The sequence below is a fragment of the Mus musculus genome, chromosome 7 (genome assembly GCF_000001635.26).
Source record: "Mus musculus strain C57BL/6J chromosome 7, GRCm38.p6 C57BL/6J".
Lineage (NCBI taxonomy): Eukaryota > Metazoa > Chordata > Mammalia > Rodentia > Muridae > Mus > Mus musculus.
This window is the reverse complement of record NC_000073.6, coordinates 102221995-102238791: the sequence shown is the minus strand read 5'-3', so window position 1 is coordinate 102238791 and position 16797 is coordinate 102221995. Positions and strand designations below refer to the sequence as shown.

General features: G+C 48.3%; 1 protein-coding gene across 27 annotated transcripts in view; it reads right to left on the bottom strand.

Moving 5' to 3' along the window:
- Positions 1-227: 227 nt before the first annotated feature.
- The window catches only part of Pgap2 (post-GPI attachment to proteins 2), a 28632-nt gene continuing 12062 nt past the window's right edge, over positions 228-16797 (bottom strand). For 2 of the 27 annotated variants that reach the window (XM_030242494.1, NM_001291358.1), the window contains 6 exons: positions 15302-15413; positions 12347-12521; positions 2446-2698; positions 2250-2344; positions 1562-1670; positions 228-1391 (listed from right to left, as the gene is read on the bottom strand). In XM_030242494.1, coding sequence (XP_030098354.1) covers positions 1261-1391; positions 1562-1670; positions 2250-2344; positions 2446-2698; positions 12347-12511 — 753 coding nt within the window. In that variant the 5' untranslated portion in view covers positions 12512-12521; positions 15302-15413 and the 3' untranslated portion in view covers positions 228-1260. Of the gene's footprint in view, positions 1392-1541; positions 1671-2237; positions 2375-2445; positions 2699-2919; positions 3131-7366; positions 7615-8603; positions 12258-12346; positions 12522-15301; positions 15414-15494; positions 15765-15990; positions 16011-16797 lie in introns of those variants that run through there. The other 25 variants (NM_001374617.1, NM_001382595.1, XM_006507641.4 and 22 more) reach the window with 23 other exon arrangements.

The window sequence follows — 16797 nt, the reverse complement described above, 5'->3', positions numbered from 1 at the left end:
TGACAGGATTACGGTCATAACCAGCTCCCAGGCTGTCTTTTCGGAGATGGTCGAGCCACTTCTGTTCACCCAAATGGAGGCTGAGGTGTGGCTTAGGAAACCCTAGGCAGCAAGGGTAAGGGAGATAGCAGAGCTGCTGGAGACTTAACCCCTCCGTTCTGGAGCCCATTCTTCACCTCAGGTCCCACGCAGAGCTGAGCCCCAGGAGCAACATACCTACCTCAGACTGTTGGCAAAAGAAAAACATTTATTGTCCTTTGAAATAAAATATACAAATAAAAGCTGGGGACCTGGGACAGTAGAGAAGATAAAGGAAAACCAAGTAACCCATTCTGGAGTAGGGAAATCTACCTCTGACCCCTTCCCCCTGATCAAAGGAGGGAAAGGTCTTATAAGCCTGTGATTTTAGGGTCCTTTAATTATTATTATTATTTTTTTTTCTAAAACAGTGTCTTACTATATAGCCCTGGCTCACCTGAAACTAACTGTAGACCAGGCTGGCTTGAACTCAACAGATATTTGACTGTCTCTGCTGTGTTGGGATTAAAGGCATGTGCCACCATACCTGGCATCTTACTTCATTTTTGAGACAAGGTCTCATTATGAAGCCCAGGTTGGCATGGACCCTCCAACATGCTGGGATTACAGACATAATTCCAAAAAGCTAGAAGTTTTAGATGGGGAAGAAAAATATATCCTATACTTGATGCTTCTTCTGGGACAAATTTTCTGTCAAGACAAAGCACAATACTACTTCCACTGGATAACCTCAAGAAACAAAGCCCTTAGAAATCATAGAGCGTACTTTCCCCAGTCACACACACAGGAACACAATGAAACTGATGGGGAAGAGGGTACATCTTGAACACCTGGGCAAATTTATGGACCTACCACCTGGGTGCACACACTCTGGGTGTGCACGGTAGATCACTAGACACATCACTCAGATGAATGACCAGAGAGAAATGGCTGCGGTCTTCAGGTAGCAGCCACTGCTCTGAACCCTAACCTTAGTGAACCTCAGGACCTTTTTTTTTTTTTTAGCACCAAGTGGTGGAGCTTTCCTGCCAGCTCAGTTTTTTAGGACCTTTCAGTGAATGGTGATGCTTCTTGAAGATCCCCATGAGTGGTGGGGAGAGGTCAGCAGTGCTGGGGTCAGCCCTGTCATACCCTTCCCGCTCTTCTCTCCCAGGGCCCAGAGAGAACGTGGAGATAGGGAAGGCCAGAGTGGTTTCTTGTTTTCCAGCATCACAGACGGGGTTAGAATCTCTTTTCCTCAGGCTGAGAGGTTATTAGCAGCTCTTTGTTCCCGAAGTCCCACCAGGCTGTCATGTGGAACGCCATGTTGGTTAGGACAACAGTGTACTCCAGGATGGCAAAGATGGTATACACTGTTAGGAGGACACAAGGAACATGATAAACCTCCTGTTTTACCCTCTAGTGGCTTCTTAAATCACCACATTACCAGCCAGTGACAGCCAGTGCCCAAGACCGTTGCCCACTACCAAAACCACCCCGTTGCTCTGAAGTCACTCATTTACAGCTCCTAGCCTGGCCTCACCTCCAGCCTCACAATACATGTTGTGCCGGAAGTAGACAGCCAGCGCCGAGAAGAAGGAGATGAAGTTGATGACGAAGAGCCGCTGTTTCCAGCTGTAGGACTTGCGATCCTAAAGAATAGGCTATCTGGTCACTCTGCAGCTTGTTGGGTATATGTTGGTGGGCTTCCATCTTAGACTCAGTTCCTAAAGATTAGGACTCTACCCACACCCCCACTGGTTGCCAAGATGATCATGGAAGGGGTAGTTTACAGCAGGGGCAGCAAAAATGATGAGCATTTGGGGCCTGGGGGACAACAAAGCCCAGGAATAGCGCTATCCTTGTCTTTCCCACTTGAAGTTCACCCACCAACCCAACACTTTCAGGTTCTGTGGGGCAAAGAAAGGCCACATATGTGGTTGAGGTTATTACAAACCAGTCCACTGACAGTGTTTCTAACCCACTGGGCGTGGCTGCTACCCTTGATTTTGGCCCCATTTCCAGCTTCTATGCATTCTCCAGTACTACCCAGACGGTTGAGTCAAGCATTCTCCACTCTCCAAGCCTCAGCCCAAAGCCCCATATCCTTCTGCTGGGTTCCTATTAGAAAGTCCTTTGTCACCCGTTATTACCCACATCCTGAGGACAGATGTCCTTTTCTTCTGGGCCTCCTAGTGCCCAATAGGGGTAGACCGTACCTCCTGACTTACTGTGTGCTTCTTGGTCAGCCGCCAGAGAATGCAGGTGAGGAGCATGTAACCGAGGGATGCCGCGATAAACACAATGAAAGCATTTTCGTGGATGGCTGGAGGGAGAGAGGAGGATGGACACCACCCTCACCCTTAGGCAGGTTGGAGGGCTGCGCCCGCTTCCCGTTCCTTCACCCCTCCCTGCCCAGGCACCCACTGAAGTCCTCGGAGGAGGAGACGTAGGTGAGCACGAGCAGCGCGAGGTTCTCCACCACATTGAGACTGAAGTTAATGCGGCAGAGAAGGCGGTAACCCGGACATGGAGACGCACAGCTGAGGTAGTGGTTCCAATAGGCGAAGGCTGTCAAGAAGCGGGGTGCCGAGTGCAGGCCAATGCAGAAACGCCACACGTAGCGTTGGGGGACCTCCCCACCAATGGCGGAGCTCACTGATGGCAGGTAATTGGGCACCTAGAGAGTTAATCCAGGAGTCTAAGCATCCCCGTTGCTGGTCTGGCCTACCAGGACAGCCTTCTCACCCATCCATCAAAGCCACTCCTTTCTTTTTCAAGTTCTCCTTCTGGTGCCCTCCCAAGCCTTCTACTTCTAGGACTGACATGTTCATTCCCTAGTCTGTCTGGGATTTAGACAAGGGTAAATCTATCTCCATTTTTCTTGAAACTGGAACCTACACGTTTGGGCAGGTTCTCCTGTTGATTGCTGGGGCAGTGCCTGAATAAAGAAGACTCTGTGGGCATCCCAGGATTCCAGGTTTGAGTCCCAAAGACCAGGATGAGTCACAGACCTTCCGGACTTTCTTTGGAAAGTCTTGCTGAGCTGTTCCTCTCACTGCTTCCGGCTCCACTCATTCCCCTAGGCAGGTGCACCAATGTGTAGAGGATGCTATGAGATCCAGAGGGGAGCCAGGAATTACAGGTAATCCCTAGTCTAATCACGTGATTGTGTTTAAGGAAGTGGGATCTACCCAGGCCGTGGTGTTGCACACCTTTATTCCCAGCACGCAGGATGCAGAGGCAAGCAAGGTCAAGGCCAGTTTGGTCTATAGAGCAAGTTCCAGGACTGCCAGGGCTACACAGAGAAACCTTGTCTCCAAAAGAGAACAAAAACGGAAAAGAAATGGATCTCCTGAGATCTTCTAAGAAAGCCACCTGCTGGGTGTGGCAGTGCACACTTTTAATCTCAGCAGAGACAAAGGCAGGCAGACCTCTGTGAGTTCCAGGCCAGCCAGGGCTACCAAGAAGCCTGTCTCAAAAGGAGAAAAGGAAAATGACCCTGTCCCTGTGTACCTCTTCTCCCCATCTTTTCCATGTGCCTGGAACTCCTCGTTCTTTGAGGAGCGGTGGTCCTTAGGCTTGATGAGAGACAGGACGGTAACATTCACAGAGCTGGAAGGACTCATGTTGCTTGTTTGACAGGCAAGATGATGGGGGCAAGTGAACAGTGGTTGAGATGGAGCTAGGAAACCCAGGGGATAGGACAAGGACCTCTTGCATGACAGTGCTTTGCAAATCTTAACACACATGAACTCATTGTAAAATTGTGTGCCATGCAGGCCTGGAAGGTGAGAGTTGCTTGTGTAAAAGATTCCAATGCCAGAAGCTGCCAACCCATTACCCATGCTTTCTAGACACTTTTACACTCTTAACAGCCAGGACACTGGAGAGCCCAGCAACTCAGCAACTCTGCTCGACGTCTGAAATGCCCAGTCTTTAGGGATTCAGAAATAGTTTGGGAAACTCCACTCCTTTCTTCTAATGATGCTGAATGAGCCTCTGCACTGCTGGGACAGTGGGCAATGCTGGAGGGAGCTCCCAGGGAATGGGGTAGGCCATCCAGGGACTTCACAGCCACCAGAGCACTGCCAGAGGAAGCCAAGTGCGGAGTTCTCAGAGAAGCTGCTCTAAAAGTGGGATCTGCATCCCACCTCTGCCTTTATCAGCAAGTGATCTGGAGCCCCAGTGTCCTCACCGGCAATATGGTTATAATGTCATCTATCTTATAGGGATTTATTTAATTTTGTTTAAGTAATTAAAACAGAGTCTCACTATGATGCTCCAGCTGGCCTGGTACTTGCTATGTAGACCAAGTTGGCCTTGAACTCACACAAATTCACCTGAGAGTGCTAGGATTAAAAGCATGTGCCAGTATTCCTGGCTTTGCAGGGTGCAGACCATCTGCAGTGGCAGGCCCACAGTGGGTATAAGAGTGATGGCTTCCTTGAAAAGCACGAGAAAAGGCTGTGAGCCAAGGGATTACTGAGTCTGAGAAAACCACTTACAGGGAAAGGCAACACACCGGACAGTGAGTGCGACCTCTTCTCCCTTTACAGCCTCTCTGATGCCCTGAGTGCTTAAAGGGGCTTTCCTGGAATATTCATCCTGAAGACAACCTCCCAAGCTCAGCTACTTAGCAGGAAATAGGACCAGTATCTGAAGGCTACTGACTGAGAGGAAGAGAGAGCTACTACTGTCAGGCTGTCTTCACACACTTCTTTCAGATTAAAGATGAGGCAGGATTTTAAGAGTAGAGACTGCCTCATCCATCGGATGCAAATATGCGCCAATCATCATTCCCACTTCTTTCCCTAACTCACTTACTGTGCCAGTAACAATCTCAGAAACTATCAGACACCAGATATACACAGTTCACTCCAAACATCCCTGTAAAACCAGCGCTAAAAGCACCGATAGGCAAAGATCCTCATTCTAAATAGGGAAGTAGATCAGAAATTCATAGAGGGAAAGTTTCCAGAAATTCCCCTAACCAGGGTTTGGAAAGATAGCTCAGTAAAATGTTTGCTTTACAAGCATTAGAACTTGAATTTGAGCCGTAGGTCCCAGGTTTAAAAAAAGCCAGGCACAATGGCATATACTTAGAGTGCCAGTGCTGAGGAGGCAGAAATAGGGAGATCCTTGGGGCCCACTGACCAGCCATCGTAGCCAAATGAGACCATCTCAAAAAGCGAAGTGATGGCTCCTGAGATATGGTATGGTATCCTAAGGTTATCCTCTGGAGAGTACACACACACACACACACACACACACACACACACACACACTCATTCTCATTCTCTCTCTCTCTCTCTCTCTCTCTCTCTCTCACACACACACACACACACACACACACACACACAAACTCGGTTTATTGCATGAAAGAATAAATCTTCTGACCTCAGGCAAAAGCCCCCCCCCCACACACACACACGTGTTCTCTCTCTTTCTCTTTATCAGTTTATTGCATGAAAGAATAAATCTTTTGGCCTCAGGCAAAGCTCCACCCCCAACACACACACATGCTCATTATAGAAGGCTTATCTACCTTCTTGTTCTCCATTCCTTACCAACCTGACAAAACCTCCAGCTCCAGATGATCCTATTTGTCCCTCCTCTGGGCGCCACTCTCTAGTCTGTGTCCGCACAGTCTCTGTTTTGGCAGTGGTCTCCTGCAGCATGAGCCACTGCACTGGCATTTCCACTCTATCCTGGTTCCTTTTTTTTTTTTTTTAATTTATTTATTGTACGTCTGTGAGTACACTGTGGCTATCTTCAGACACACCAGAAGAGGGCATCAGATCCCATTACAGATGGTTGGGAGCCACCATGTAGTTGCTGAAAATTGAACTCAGGACCTCTGGAAGAGCAGTCAGTGCTCTTAACCACTGAGTTATCTCTCCAGCAACCCCCCTCCCCACTACCACCTATGCTTTGTTGTTTTCTTTTTTCTTTTTCTTTTTTCTCTCTCTGTATAGTCCTGGCTATCCTAAAACTCACTCAATAGACCAGGCTGGCCTTGAACTCACAAAGATCCACCTGCCTCTCCCTCCTAAGTACTGGGATTAAAGGAGTGAGCCACCACCACTAAGCTTGGTCTCCCTATTCTTGATCCCTATCATTTTTCCAGCCAGAAGCTAGAATGAACTTCTAAGGCACAAACCTGATCACGTCTCTAACTGCCTAAAATCTTTCCACAGTTGTTAGCCTGGCACTCACAATGATCCGCCCTCACCTCCGCACAGTCCAGCAACAAAGTTCCCTCCTTCAGGAAAGTTATCTTCAGTGTCTAAACTAGGTTAAATGTCTCCTCTGAGCCCTACAGTTCCTGTATTCCCTTTATCACAATAAGAATCCCTATTCAGAGCCGGGCGTGGTGGCGCATGCCTTTAATCCCAGCACTTGGGAGGCAGAGGCAGGAGGATTTCTGAGTTCGAGGCCAGCCTGGTCTACAAAGTGAGTTCCAGGACAGCCAGGGCTTATACAAAGAAACCCTGTCTCGAAAAAACCAAAAAAAAAAAAAAAGAATCACAATTTCACAATTCAGGGTCAAGGAAATACCAAAAGACACCAGTTAGGTTCTCAGCATCTACCTCAGGCAGCTCACAACTCCCTGTTACTCTAGTTCCAGGGGATTTGATGCCTTCTTCTGGCTTCCATGGTACCTGCCCTTATGTGCACAGACACAGACACACATATAAACAAACAAACAAATAATTCCAACTCACTATATTATAACTGTACCCAAGGACCATCTCTTGTGTGAATTAGATGCTAAGAGCAACTGAATATTCATCTCCACACCTCTGACATACAGCTTGTACTCCTGAGCCCTCAGGAAAGACCTGGTAGAGATCTAGCAAGCAGGAAGTTCTATCCTGGTTTCTAGCTAGCCTGAGTGAGCACAGGTTGTGGGGCCCAAGACTGCCAGTAGAGAAACCAAGCCTGAAGACTGCAGAATAGAGATCTGATTAGGGATTCCCTAATCTGAGCTAAAACTACTTGTTACTTATCCTGGCTCCTGGCCTCTTATACACCCTTAGTCTCTTGATTCCTCTAATCTAGTCTTTCTTCAGCATCTTCCTCCTTCTCCTGACCAATCCTACAGGTCCTCCCCTTCCCCCACTCCCTCACCACACTCTGCTCCAACTCCTCTGTATTGTCTGTCATCCTCTTCCAACTCTACTCCTAGAGTCCCTGCCTCTCATTTCTCCATTCATCCTGACATGCCTCACCCCCAGCCCTTTGTCACTTTCCTTTTGCTGACCTCTCGCCTACTTGCTGATTCTTCCCTTGCCACGACCTCAGAACCTGCCCCTGCCCCCGGTGCTCGGATGCTGGAACTCACCCCACAGTCAGTGGCCACTGTGTACTCAAAGTGGAACACCAGAGACCAGATGATGCAGAAGAAGAAGCCGAACAGGGGGAAAGTGATGACCCACCAGACAAAGGCTGTGAAGCGGAGCCGGAACACGGTCCCATCAGGGTCCAAGGCCGCAGAGAACATCCTGTAAGGAGTGGTCCAAGCAAGGCAAAGGGCACAACTTGAGGCCTGGTAGGATACCTGAGCCTGGGGAAGTAGAGCCTTTTCCAGAGCTGGCACAAGGAAAAGCCAGAACATAAATGGAAAGAAGGTCAGAAAGGAAGAAGATGAAGAGAGATGGGACAGAAGTGGCAGAGACAGGCAGGGGCAGCTCTCAGGAACCATGGCACACTGACACTCTAGTTCCACATTTTAAAGAACCTAGACAATAGAGGGCCCCAGGGGCCTGAACACTGGAACTGTGAGGACTTTACTTCACAATCACCATCCTCATGGAAACTGAAGAGAAGGTTCAGGAGTGGAAAAGTTATTCGTCCCATCATTCACAAGAAGAGACAAAGGCTCAGAACTACACCAGAACCAAATGCCTGGACTAAAGTCTCTTGTTATCCAGCAGCTTAAGGCTCTAAATTAAGGACCTCTAGCTCAGACTAGCTCAGACCTCCCACTGACCCTGTCTGATCACATTCCTCCTTCTCACCCATGTTCAACTGGGAACAATGAGAAGGTCCTAAGACCCATTTCAGAAGAACTACAAGCTACCAGCCATTCCACCCCCAGGCTCTAAGTGAGCCAAGCCACAGGTCAGCAAGCACTGTGATTCTGTGGAGCCTAAATGGCCATTCCTGTCCCCTCTGAGAGAACTATCTGATCCAGTTCAAAACTTGGAAGAATATGAGGGTCTTGAGAACCTTCTCCCTTCAGCTTCAGCTTCAGCTCAGTATACTGAGTCCAGCCCAGGAAGCCTCCATCCAGGTTCAACACCCCAGGAAGTTGGTCTTTCCCACTCCTTCCCTCCTGGCAGAAAAGCAACCCCACCCTCACCCCCCACAGTCCCTATGGCCCTGATCACCATGGCTACTCCAGGGCTCCCTTTGGGGCAAGCAGAGGCAGAGATCTGGCTTTGGAGTAAAAGGTCTAGGACCAAATCTTCTCTTGGACTCCATACTTCCTCCCGTGAAGGAGGAAGCAGAACCCAGCCACCAGACTAGCTTCTCGTCAGGAACGGGGTGGGATGGGAGGGTGGTCAAGAAACACTTACACTGGGTGCTGCAGGATCCTGGGATGGGACTGAGGGCTCCGGTCGGACTGAAACTGCTCGGGACCAGAGGGTCCCACCCCCAGGTCCTCAGGGCCTGCCCTCCGCCCACAAAGCCAAGTTCTCCATGCCTGCCCAGGCACACAGCCTTCTCAAAATCAACAAGGCCACCTCATAAATCCCAGAACACTGTGCAACTGTAAGGAGTGATAGTGACTAAGGTCAGCCCACTAAGCTTCTTTGCCAGGCATGGGGGCGGAGACCTTTCTAAATATTGTGCTAGGAGTGACGAGTAGGCTTCTAGAAAGGGAAAAAGAGAAAGAAAAAAAGGGATCTGGCTCATTTTTTATTGCACATGACTGGGTATGTGTTTAGATCCACTAAGAGAACTGACTAGCCTGTATTAAGAGAGTCAAGAGGCCAGTGAGATGACTGAAGGGTAAAAGGCCCTGTCATGCACCCTAATGGTCTGAATTAGATCCCCAGAACCCATGGAAAGGCGGAAGGAGAAAACCAAGTCCACAAAGCTGCCCTGTGACCGAAACACATGTACCATGGCAAATGCAGGCGTGAGTGCATGTGCTTACACACACATAAAGAGTACCTAAGATAGAATCAGATTCTAAAGAGTTCTAGACAGGACTGAATATGGGCTATCAGTGTCCAGCCTGTATCCATACAGAAATAGTTAATGGTAGCTTGGGCTGCATCAACAGCAGCCTGACAGCAATAGGAATAAATAGTATTGCTTGTGCCTGTACTGCCCAAGCCAGCTGAAGTCCAACTATCCAGATATGGCACAACAAAGACAACACAGTTAACAACTGGATCCAGTCCAAGGACATAGTTAAGGTTGTCGGGAGCTTATAGACCCTATCCTGGAAGGTCGCCTGCAAAAATTAGAGCTACACTCCTCAGATGGACTTAGGTGCCTCTACTACTGTCTTCTCATCTATGCAGGCCTGATGTAAAACCAGGAGGAGAGCACAGCTTGACACAGAAGAGTCAAGACCAGGGCAGGGACTGGAAAGAAAATCTATGTTGGCTAGGCAAGGTAGTGTGTGTCTTTAATCCCAGCATGTGGGAGGCTGAGGCAGGTGGATCTCTATGAGTTTGAGGCCACTCTGCTTTATGTAACAAGTTGTAGGCCAGGCAGAACTATATAGTGAGACCCTGTCTCAACCCCACCCCCAACCAAATCTATGCTTCTTACTTTTTTTTTTTTTAAAGATTTATTTATTTATTATATGTAAGTACACTGTAGTTGTCTTCAGACACTCCAGAAGAGGGAGTCAGATCTCATTATGGATGGTTGCTGGGATTTGAACTCCGGAACTTCGGAAGAGCAGTCGGGTGCTCTTACCCACTGAGCCATCTCACCAGCCCCTATGCTTCTTACTTAAAAAAAAAAAAAAAAAAAAAAAAGTGTGTTCACTGCTAGTTACTAAACCTCCTTAAACAGGTTACTTGAAGGGTAAAGCTCCCTGTTACTTGGGATGTATAAGTAGAGGCGATGTCATTAGTGATGGGAGTGTTAGGCTGGGTTAGTTACTTTATGCCTAGGGCTGGCCCTTCCTCTGGGATATTTTGGGTAGGAAACTCAAAGCATAAATAAAAGCTTAAATTGTATCCAATAAAAGAGTCCCAGGGAATGGGGATGAAATATTCCCAGGGCCACTAGGCCAGCAACTAACCTATGCTTTAGCTCCCTAACTAGTATACCAAGAGTGGGTAGTGGGTATCAGGTAGGCTGAGGTCATGGGTCCCGTTAGCCCTCAGGGCCAGCCAGAAGGGCAGAGTAAACAATGTACTGTTTAACTTATAAGCTGTAAAAACTTTATATTTTTGTTTGGACTACCTGCCTTTCCCAAGGCACTAGACTGGGAATCATATGTATTTACTCAACAGATTCTTTTTGACTCAGTGCAGTGTTTGTTCTCATGGAGACGCCAGTATGGTGAGGAAGACAGATACAGATATGGTATGAGAGAAATGTAGGCAGTAACACCAAGAACAGTAGGCACTTATAAGAAGGGGTTACGTCTGACTCAAAGAGGCCAGGCAAGGTGTTCCAGAGGAGGAAACACCTTACAAAGGATTTTCAGGACGGACAGAAGTTAGGTAATGAGAATACATGATGCATTATCTGAAGTAAGCCCTAAGGCAGGAAATGATCTTAGATCACCTAGCTCACTGGCTCTCAACCTTCCTAAAGCTGTGACCATTTAATATAGTTCCGTATGTTGTGGTGACCTCCAAACATAAAGTTATTTTGTTGATACTTCATAATTGTAATTTTGCTACTTTATGAATCACAATGTAAATATCTGATATGCAGGATATCTGATATGTGACACACACCCCCATGGTTGAAAACTGCTAGCCTGGCTGCTCTCTTTCCTCCCAGTCCTTTCCTTCCATTTACTTTTATGTATTTATTGGAGGGTAGGGATGAGATAGGGTTTCATTCTTTAGCCCAGGTTGACCTTGCTTTCAAGTGAGTCCTCCCGCTTCAGTCTCCCCACTGCTGGGATTACATGCAAGAGCCACCACCTCTGGTTTCTCCATCCCCTCTGTGATCTCTCATCAAGTATCATGTCTACAAATTAGAAAGAAGACTTTCAAGTCATATTGAACAAAAGAAGCAGGTCATCACCCCAAACTCCCATCCAGAATCCTCTGCTAGACCTAGGCTTCCTATGGGGCCGATGGTCTTTTACAGGAGGGGAGGGTCATATAAAGGCAGCTGCCTGCCGGGCCTTCAAAGTTCTCTCTAAGGCTAGCTAAGCTCCACGTCCAGGCTCCCCCTCACCTGGGGCCCTGCCTATTTATCTCCTGACCCACCTCCTAACCTTATGATCGCTTACTCTTTCTCATTCTCTTCCTCGTCCTGTTTTAGACCCTTTGTACTCCCAACCCAACTTCCCATGTTGTCTCTACCTGGACTCTACCCTCGTCTTAGAAAGGAGCAAGGCAGGCACCATCAACCTGTCTATAGACGTAGAAACCGATGCTCATTCTCTAGGTCCCAGGAAGCACTGTCGATCAGTGAAGGAGGAGCACAACAGACATCGACACAAGTATTACCCCATTTACTCATATTTTATGGAGAAACTCAAATCTCTCTGCATGGCTCAAGTACCCTCAGAAGACATGGAACCCACTGTAGAACACATTCATGCACATAACTTGGTCTCCACACAGAGTTTCACTCACACATACAACCATTCTTGAAGCCATTAAATATAGGCATGTCCCTCACAATCACATACATGCACAAAACGGCATTCCCACAGACACAGGCATAAGTCCAAAGTGACACACTGTGAAACCTACATTGTCCTCTATCCCGGTCCCATCCATCCCCTCCCCCTCCAGGAAACCCTGGAGCTCTTGAACCTGTTCCTCTATGAAGCAGTAATTGGATTCTGGGTTTTTATTTCTTTGTTTGTTTTCAAGGCAGGGTCTTTCTATATAACCCTGCCTGGCCTGGAACTCATATAAAGATCAGGTTTGCCTCTAACTTTCAAGTGCTGGGATTAAAGACATGAACCTCTATAACTGGCCAAGGTTCTGAGTTTGGGGGCTGCCCAGCTTTAGTAACCCCAGGCCCTATAACTTTCATAGAACGTAAAAGGAACCTAACTCATGAGACCTCGATTTACAAATAGCCCGCCCCCACCCAGTAGCCCATGAGAACTGGCTAACTCTGTCAAGATGAGCCGCCAGTGCCCTCCAAGCCCTACCCCACAGTGTGTAGATGTTGTCTCCTTGAAGTGAAAGAGCAGGGACCACAGGATGCAGAAGAAGAAGGCGACAAGTGGACAGCAGACAGTGATCAGGGCCACCATAGTGAAGCGGAGCCGGACTAGGGTCCCATCCCGGTCCAATGTCAGTGGGACCTGGTACATCTTGTCAGACCTAAGGATGGAAGGTGTGTTGTCAGGGTTGTCAGGGCCCCAGGCAGCAGGGCTGAGGGTGCAATGGTAACGCTAGCACTCATGCTCAATTCAAAACTCAGGAAGTCTGAGGAGACTCCTAAACTTTGGCAGCTCCTGTCCCAGATAAGGAAGTCTCAGAATCCCAAGGCAACACTCAATTTCCGTTTCTGAAGGAAAACAATGAATTCCATCTATACTAAGATAAAGCTTGAAACAGATTGGAAGGCCTTCTCTGCAACTCTCTGCCACTCTAGATAGGCCTTGGACTTCATAGTTGGTTTATCTAGTCTTTCACTGATTCAAGAGCCAAGCTTAAAACCCGTGGCCTGTGCCTATCTGCCCACCCCCAAGCCTCCGGCCCAGCCTCTTGGTTCTCACTGCTTCACTCACCTGTGTAGGGCCCTGCTGCACCTTCAGGCCCGTCCCAGACTCTGGGATTACAGGCACAGCAATCCAGTGCAGTAGGGACTCCATAGAAGCTGACAGAACCTCCATCCCATGATTGTCCCTGCCTGCAGCCTCACGTGCTCTAAGGGTGAAAAGCTTTGCAGAATCAGGCCTGGTGATAGCCTGGGCTTGCTGTGTGCAGGTCAGAGCTGCTTTATCAGCTTCTGGTGGCTTCCCTATAATACCCAGTGCCTCCTGAGATGAAGTGAAGGCTCTTGAAACTGATTTTTCCCTCAGACAAGAGTCTGCTGGAGCCGGGCACGGTGGCACACGCCTTTAATCCTAGCACTTGGGAGGCAGAGGCAGGCAGATTTCTGAGTTCAAGGCCAGCCTGGTCACAAAGTGAGTTCCAGGACAGCCAGGGCTACACAGAGAAATCCTGTCTCGAAAAAAAAAAAAATAGTCTGCTGGAACATAGTGGTGCACACTTTTAATCCCAGCACTTGGGAGGCAGAAGCAGGTGAGTTTGAGGTCACCCTGGTCTACAGAGCAATTACTAGAATAGCCAGTGCAACACAGAAAAACTCTGTCTCAAGAAACCAGTGTGTGTGTGTTGGGGGGTGGGGGGGCGTGTAGCAGAAGATTGACTCTAAAGTTCTAAAGTCAGGCACTATAACAGCTCAGTACATACTAATAACCCTGGCCCAACCCCTCTCGGTGTACAGATGTATAGAAGGAGAGGTAAAGCAAGATTCCACGCAGGATCAGCAGTAAGGAAATACAGGGTCCACAAAGAGCTATATATTTCAACTGATTTTCTTGATCCCTTTCTCTCTGGACCAAAACTCTAACCAGGAAGGTCAGATTAGAACTGGAATGAGCAGCCAGGCGTGGTGGCGCACGCCTTTAATCCCAGCACTCAGGAGGCAGAGGCAGGTGGATTTCTGAGTTCGAGGCCAGCCTGGTCTACAAAGTGAGTTCCAGGACAGTCAGGGCTACACAGAGAAACCCTGTCTCAAAAACACCAAAAAAAAAAAAAAAAAAAAAAAAAAAAAAGAACTGGAATGAGCAAAAGAGAAAAGAAAACAAATACCATATATCTATACCCATGAACCAGTCTGCCTGTTCCCATTGTAAAGATGGAGAAACCAAGAGAGTCTCTTCCTCAAAGCTGAGCTTGGGGAAGTCATTCTCAGAGTTTAGGTTTCTTGGTGCCGAACTATAGCTGGCTCCAGATACATAAAAACCGGCCCTTCTGGTCTCAAGCCATGACTCTTTCTGGCCCCACCCTTAAATAGAACTCTGATCTCAGGCTGGCCTCCTAGCATTCCAGAAACAGGTGGGTACACCTCCACATTTTCCTCTGCCTTTCCACCTACCTCTCTGCCAAGTAGCCCGACCCAAGTTCTCAAGTTCTTCCTCCCCTTTGGGGCAATAAATATTTGGTCAAGCATCTCCCTGGGAAGTTGGAAGTGGCATTGATGACCCTCCCAGATCTCACCCATTCTCTAGATAGGGCCCTACACAAGAGCACTGTGGCCAGCCAGCCCACACCTAGACTCTCTGAAGTAGATTTAACCCAATCCTCCTCCTAATGGTCCTCCCCAAAGCCAGCTGCTCTGTATCCGTGAACCACTGGGATCCTCTAACTGAAGACCAGATCGTCAGCTTGAAAGAACCTTACCCTGGACCTTACCCCATGCAGGGTCAATGGGGGGCAGGGGGTGGCATTCAAGGACAGTGTCAGAAACAAACAGAAAAGATAGCTGCTTCTACTTCTTGGCAGTGTGCCTGGCCTCCCTTTTACATGTATGACCTTGGACAAGTCACCTAACCATCCTGGGCCTGTTTCAAATTGTAAAAGAGGAAATCACATGGTCTAGATTACTTGGAAGGCCTCTCCACCATGGCCACTGCTTGATAGCTCAGTTTGAGGAGCCCACTACCTTAAGTTCTGCTCCTAGGCAACCTAGGAGTTCTTCATTGGCACTACTTAGTTGATTTCATTTTATTTTAGTTTGTGTGTGCACGTGTTTATGTACACTCTTCCAGAGAAAAGATCTTACTGTGTAGTCCAGGCTTGCTGGAAACTCCCAATCCTTCTGTCCTTGCCTCCCTGTTACTAAGATTACAAGGCTCTGAAAACTGTTTTTGTAGAAGTACCACCACTTCATATCCAAAGTCCCTAAAGATCTCACTACCACACTCCTGTCAGAATCTACATTCTGAGCTCAGTACTTGATATACAATATCTCTTTTAGTTCTATTTATTTTAGGAGACGGTGTTGTCCTCCGGGTTCCCATTTCATAGAAAAAGAAAGTAAGTCCCAGGGTAGTTTAAAAAAAAAAAAAAAAAAAAAAAAAACCACTTACTCAAAGCCACAAGCTAGTAACTGGCAGAGCTGGGATTCAAAACTAGTCTGAGATTCCAGGGCTCCCCCACGCCTCCATCTGCAGTGCCTGGAGGAATCTCGAGCAAAAGGCCCTGCGGAATAAATGAGGCAGTCTTTAAACCCAGCACACCTAGCCCTGCCACCGAGTGGACAAAAGCAAGACAGTTCAGCACCTGGATGCCTGCAGTTCCCGGGGTTCTGAGTGTGGGCACAGGCAGGTAGGCGCCTAGACCGCAGGCCTGCGGAGGCCGGACCTCGTGGCGGGGCTCCCGAAGTGGCGTTACCCTGTGGTCCAAACTGGCCATTCCCTCCTTACTCACCCAAGTACTGGTGGATAGGGGGCCGTACCCCGTAGCCAGGGGCGCGGAACCGGGAGCCCCAGCCCGGCCCGGGGGCGAGTGGAAGGGGGCGGGTCGCAGCAGCAACGGCGTGAGGCGGGGCCAGCGCTCTGGGGTGGGTCTTAAAGAGGAAACTGGTCCCGTTTCAACACTTGCTCCTCCCCATTTTGGGGTCCGGGACTCCAGTCTTTCTTTATAATCTACTGTCTCCTCAAGCCAAGCTTCCCTAGTAGTTCGGCTCTGTCCCCATTATTTTTGAGTACGTGAGAGCAGTCAGAGGGCCCAGGACACATGGTTTTGAAATGTTGAATAAGTCACCTTGTCATCTTACCTGTGGCTGCATGCCATCACCTGTTGAAAGAATGTAAAATTAATTCAATGGGGCCCAAATTCTTTCATTACCTGACCCGATTCTCCAGTCCTCTACCCTCATTCTAATCGAATTATCCAGCTTTGCACTTCTGAAATATTAAGCCAAATTTGCCCCAGCCGTGGCTATTTTCCCTCAAACTTTATTCCCTATGACCGGCTACAGCATCCAACAAAAGGAGCTGAAAAATAAAATAAAATAAAAATAAACCAAAAGCCACATTGCAGATAGATCATCTACGCCCATCTCAGAAACTAAGGGCCAAAGCTGTTCTCACCTTTTATCAGAAGAGGGAGCCCTATGCTGTCCGACATCACTGGCGCACGCGAGGGAGGAGGAGGAAGGGGCGGGGGGAGGGGGGGACGGGACGTTCAGCCAGATCCAGCTTAAGGGTTCTTCACGGAAAAGGAGGAAGAAGAGAAGGAGGGGCAGGGAGAGGAGGGGGGGGAGGAGGAGGGGGAGAGGAGGAGGAGGAGGAGGGGGAGGAGGAGGAAGAGGAGGAGGAAGAGGAAGAGGAGAAGAAACCAGGTCCAGGTGTTCTTTTCCCACTTTGGCCTGGCCTAGACTGATAGTTTTTGAAAAAACTATCCTACCCAAAATAGGAAGGAGGGTGAGGGGATCAACAATTTCCTACAGACATCTTGAGGATTGTCAGGACCAACTGTAGCAGTAGTGGGACTTCTGAGTCAGACAGTTATCACCGTTTAAATCCTACTTAAAATCACATCCTAGGCACATTGCTACTTTGCATTTAACTCATTTAATCCT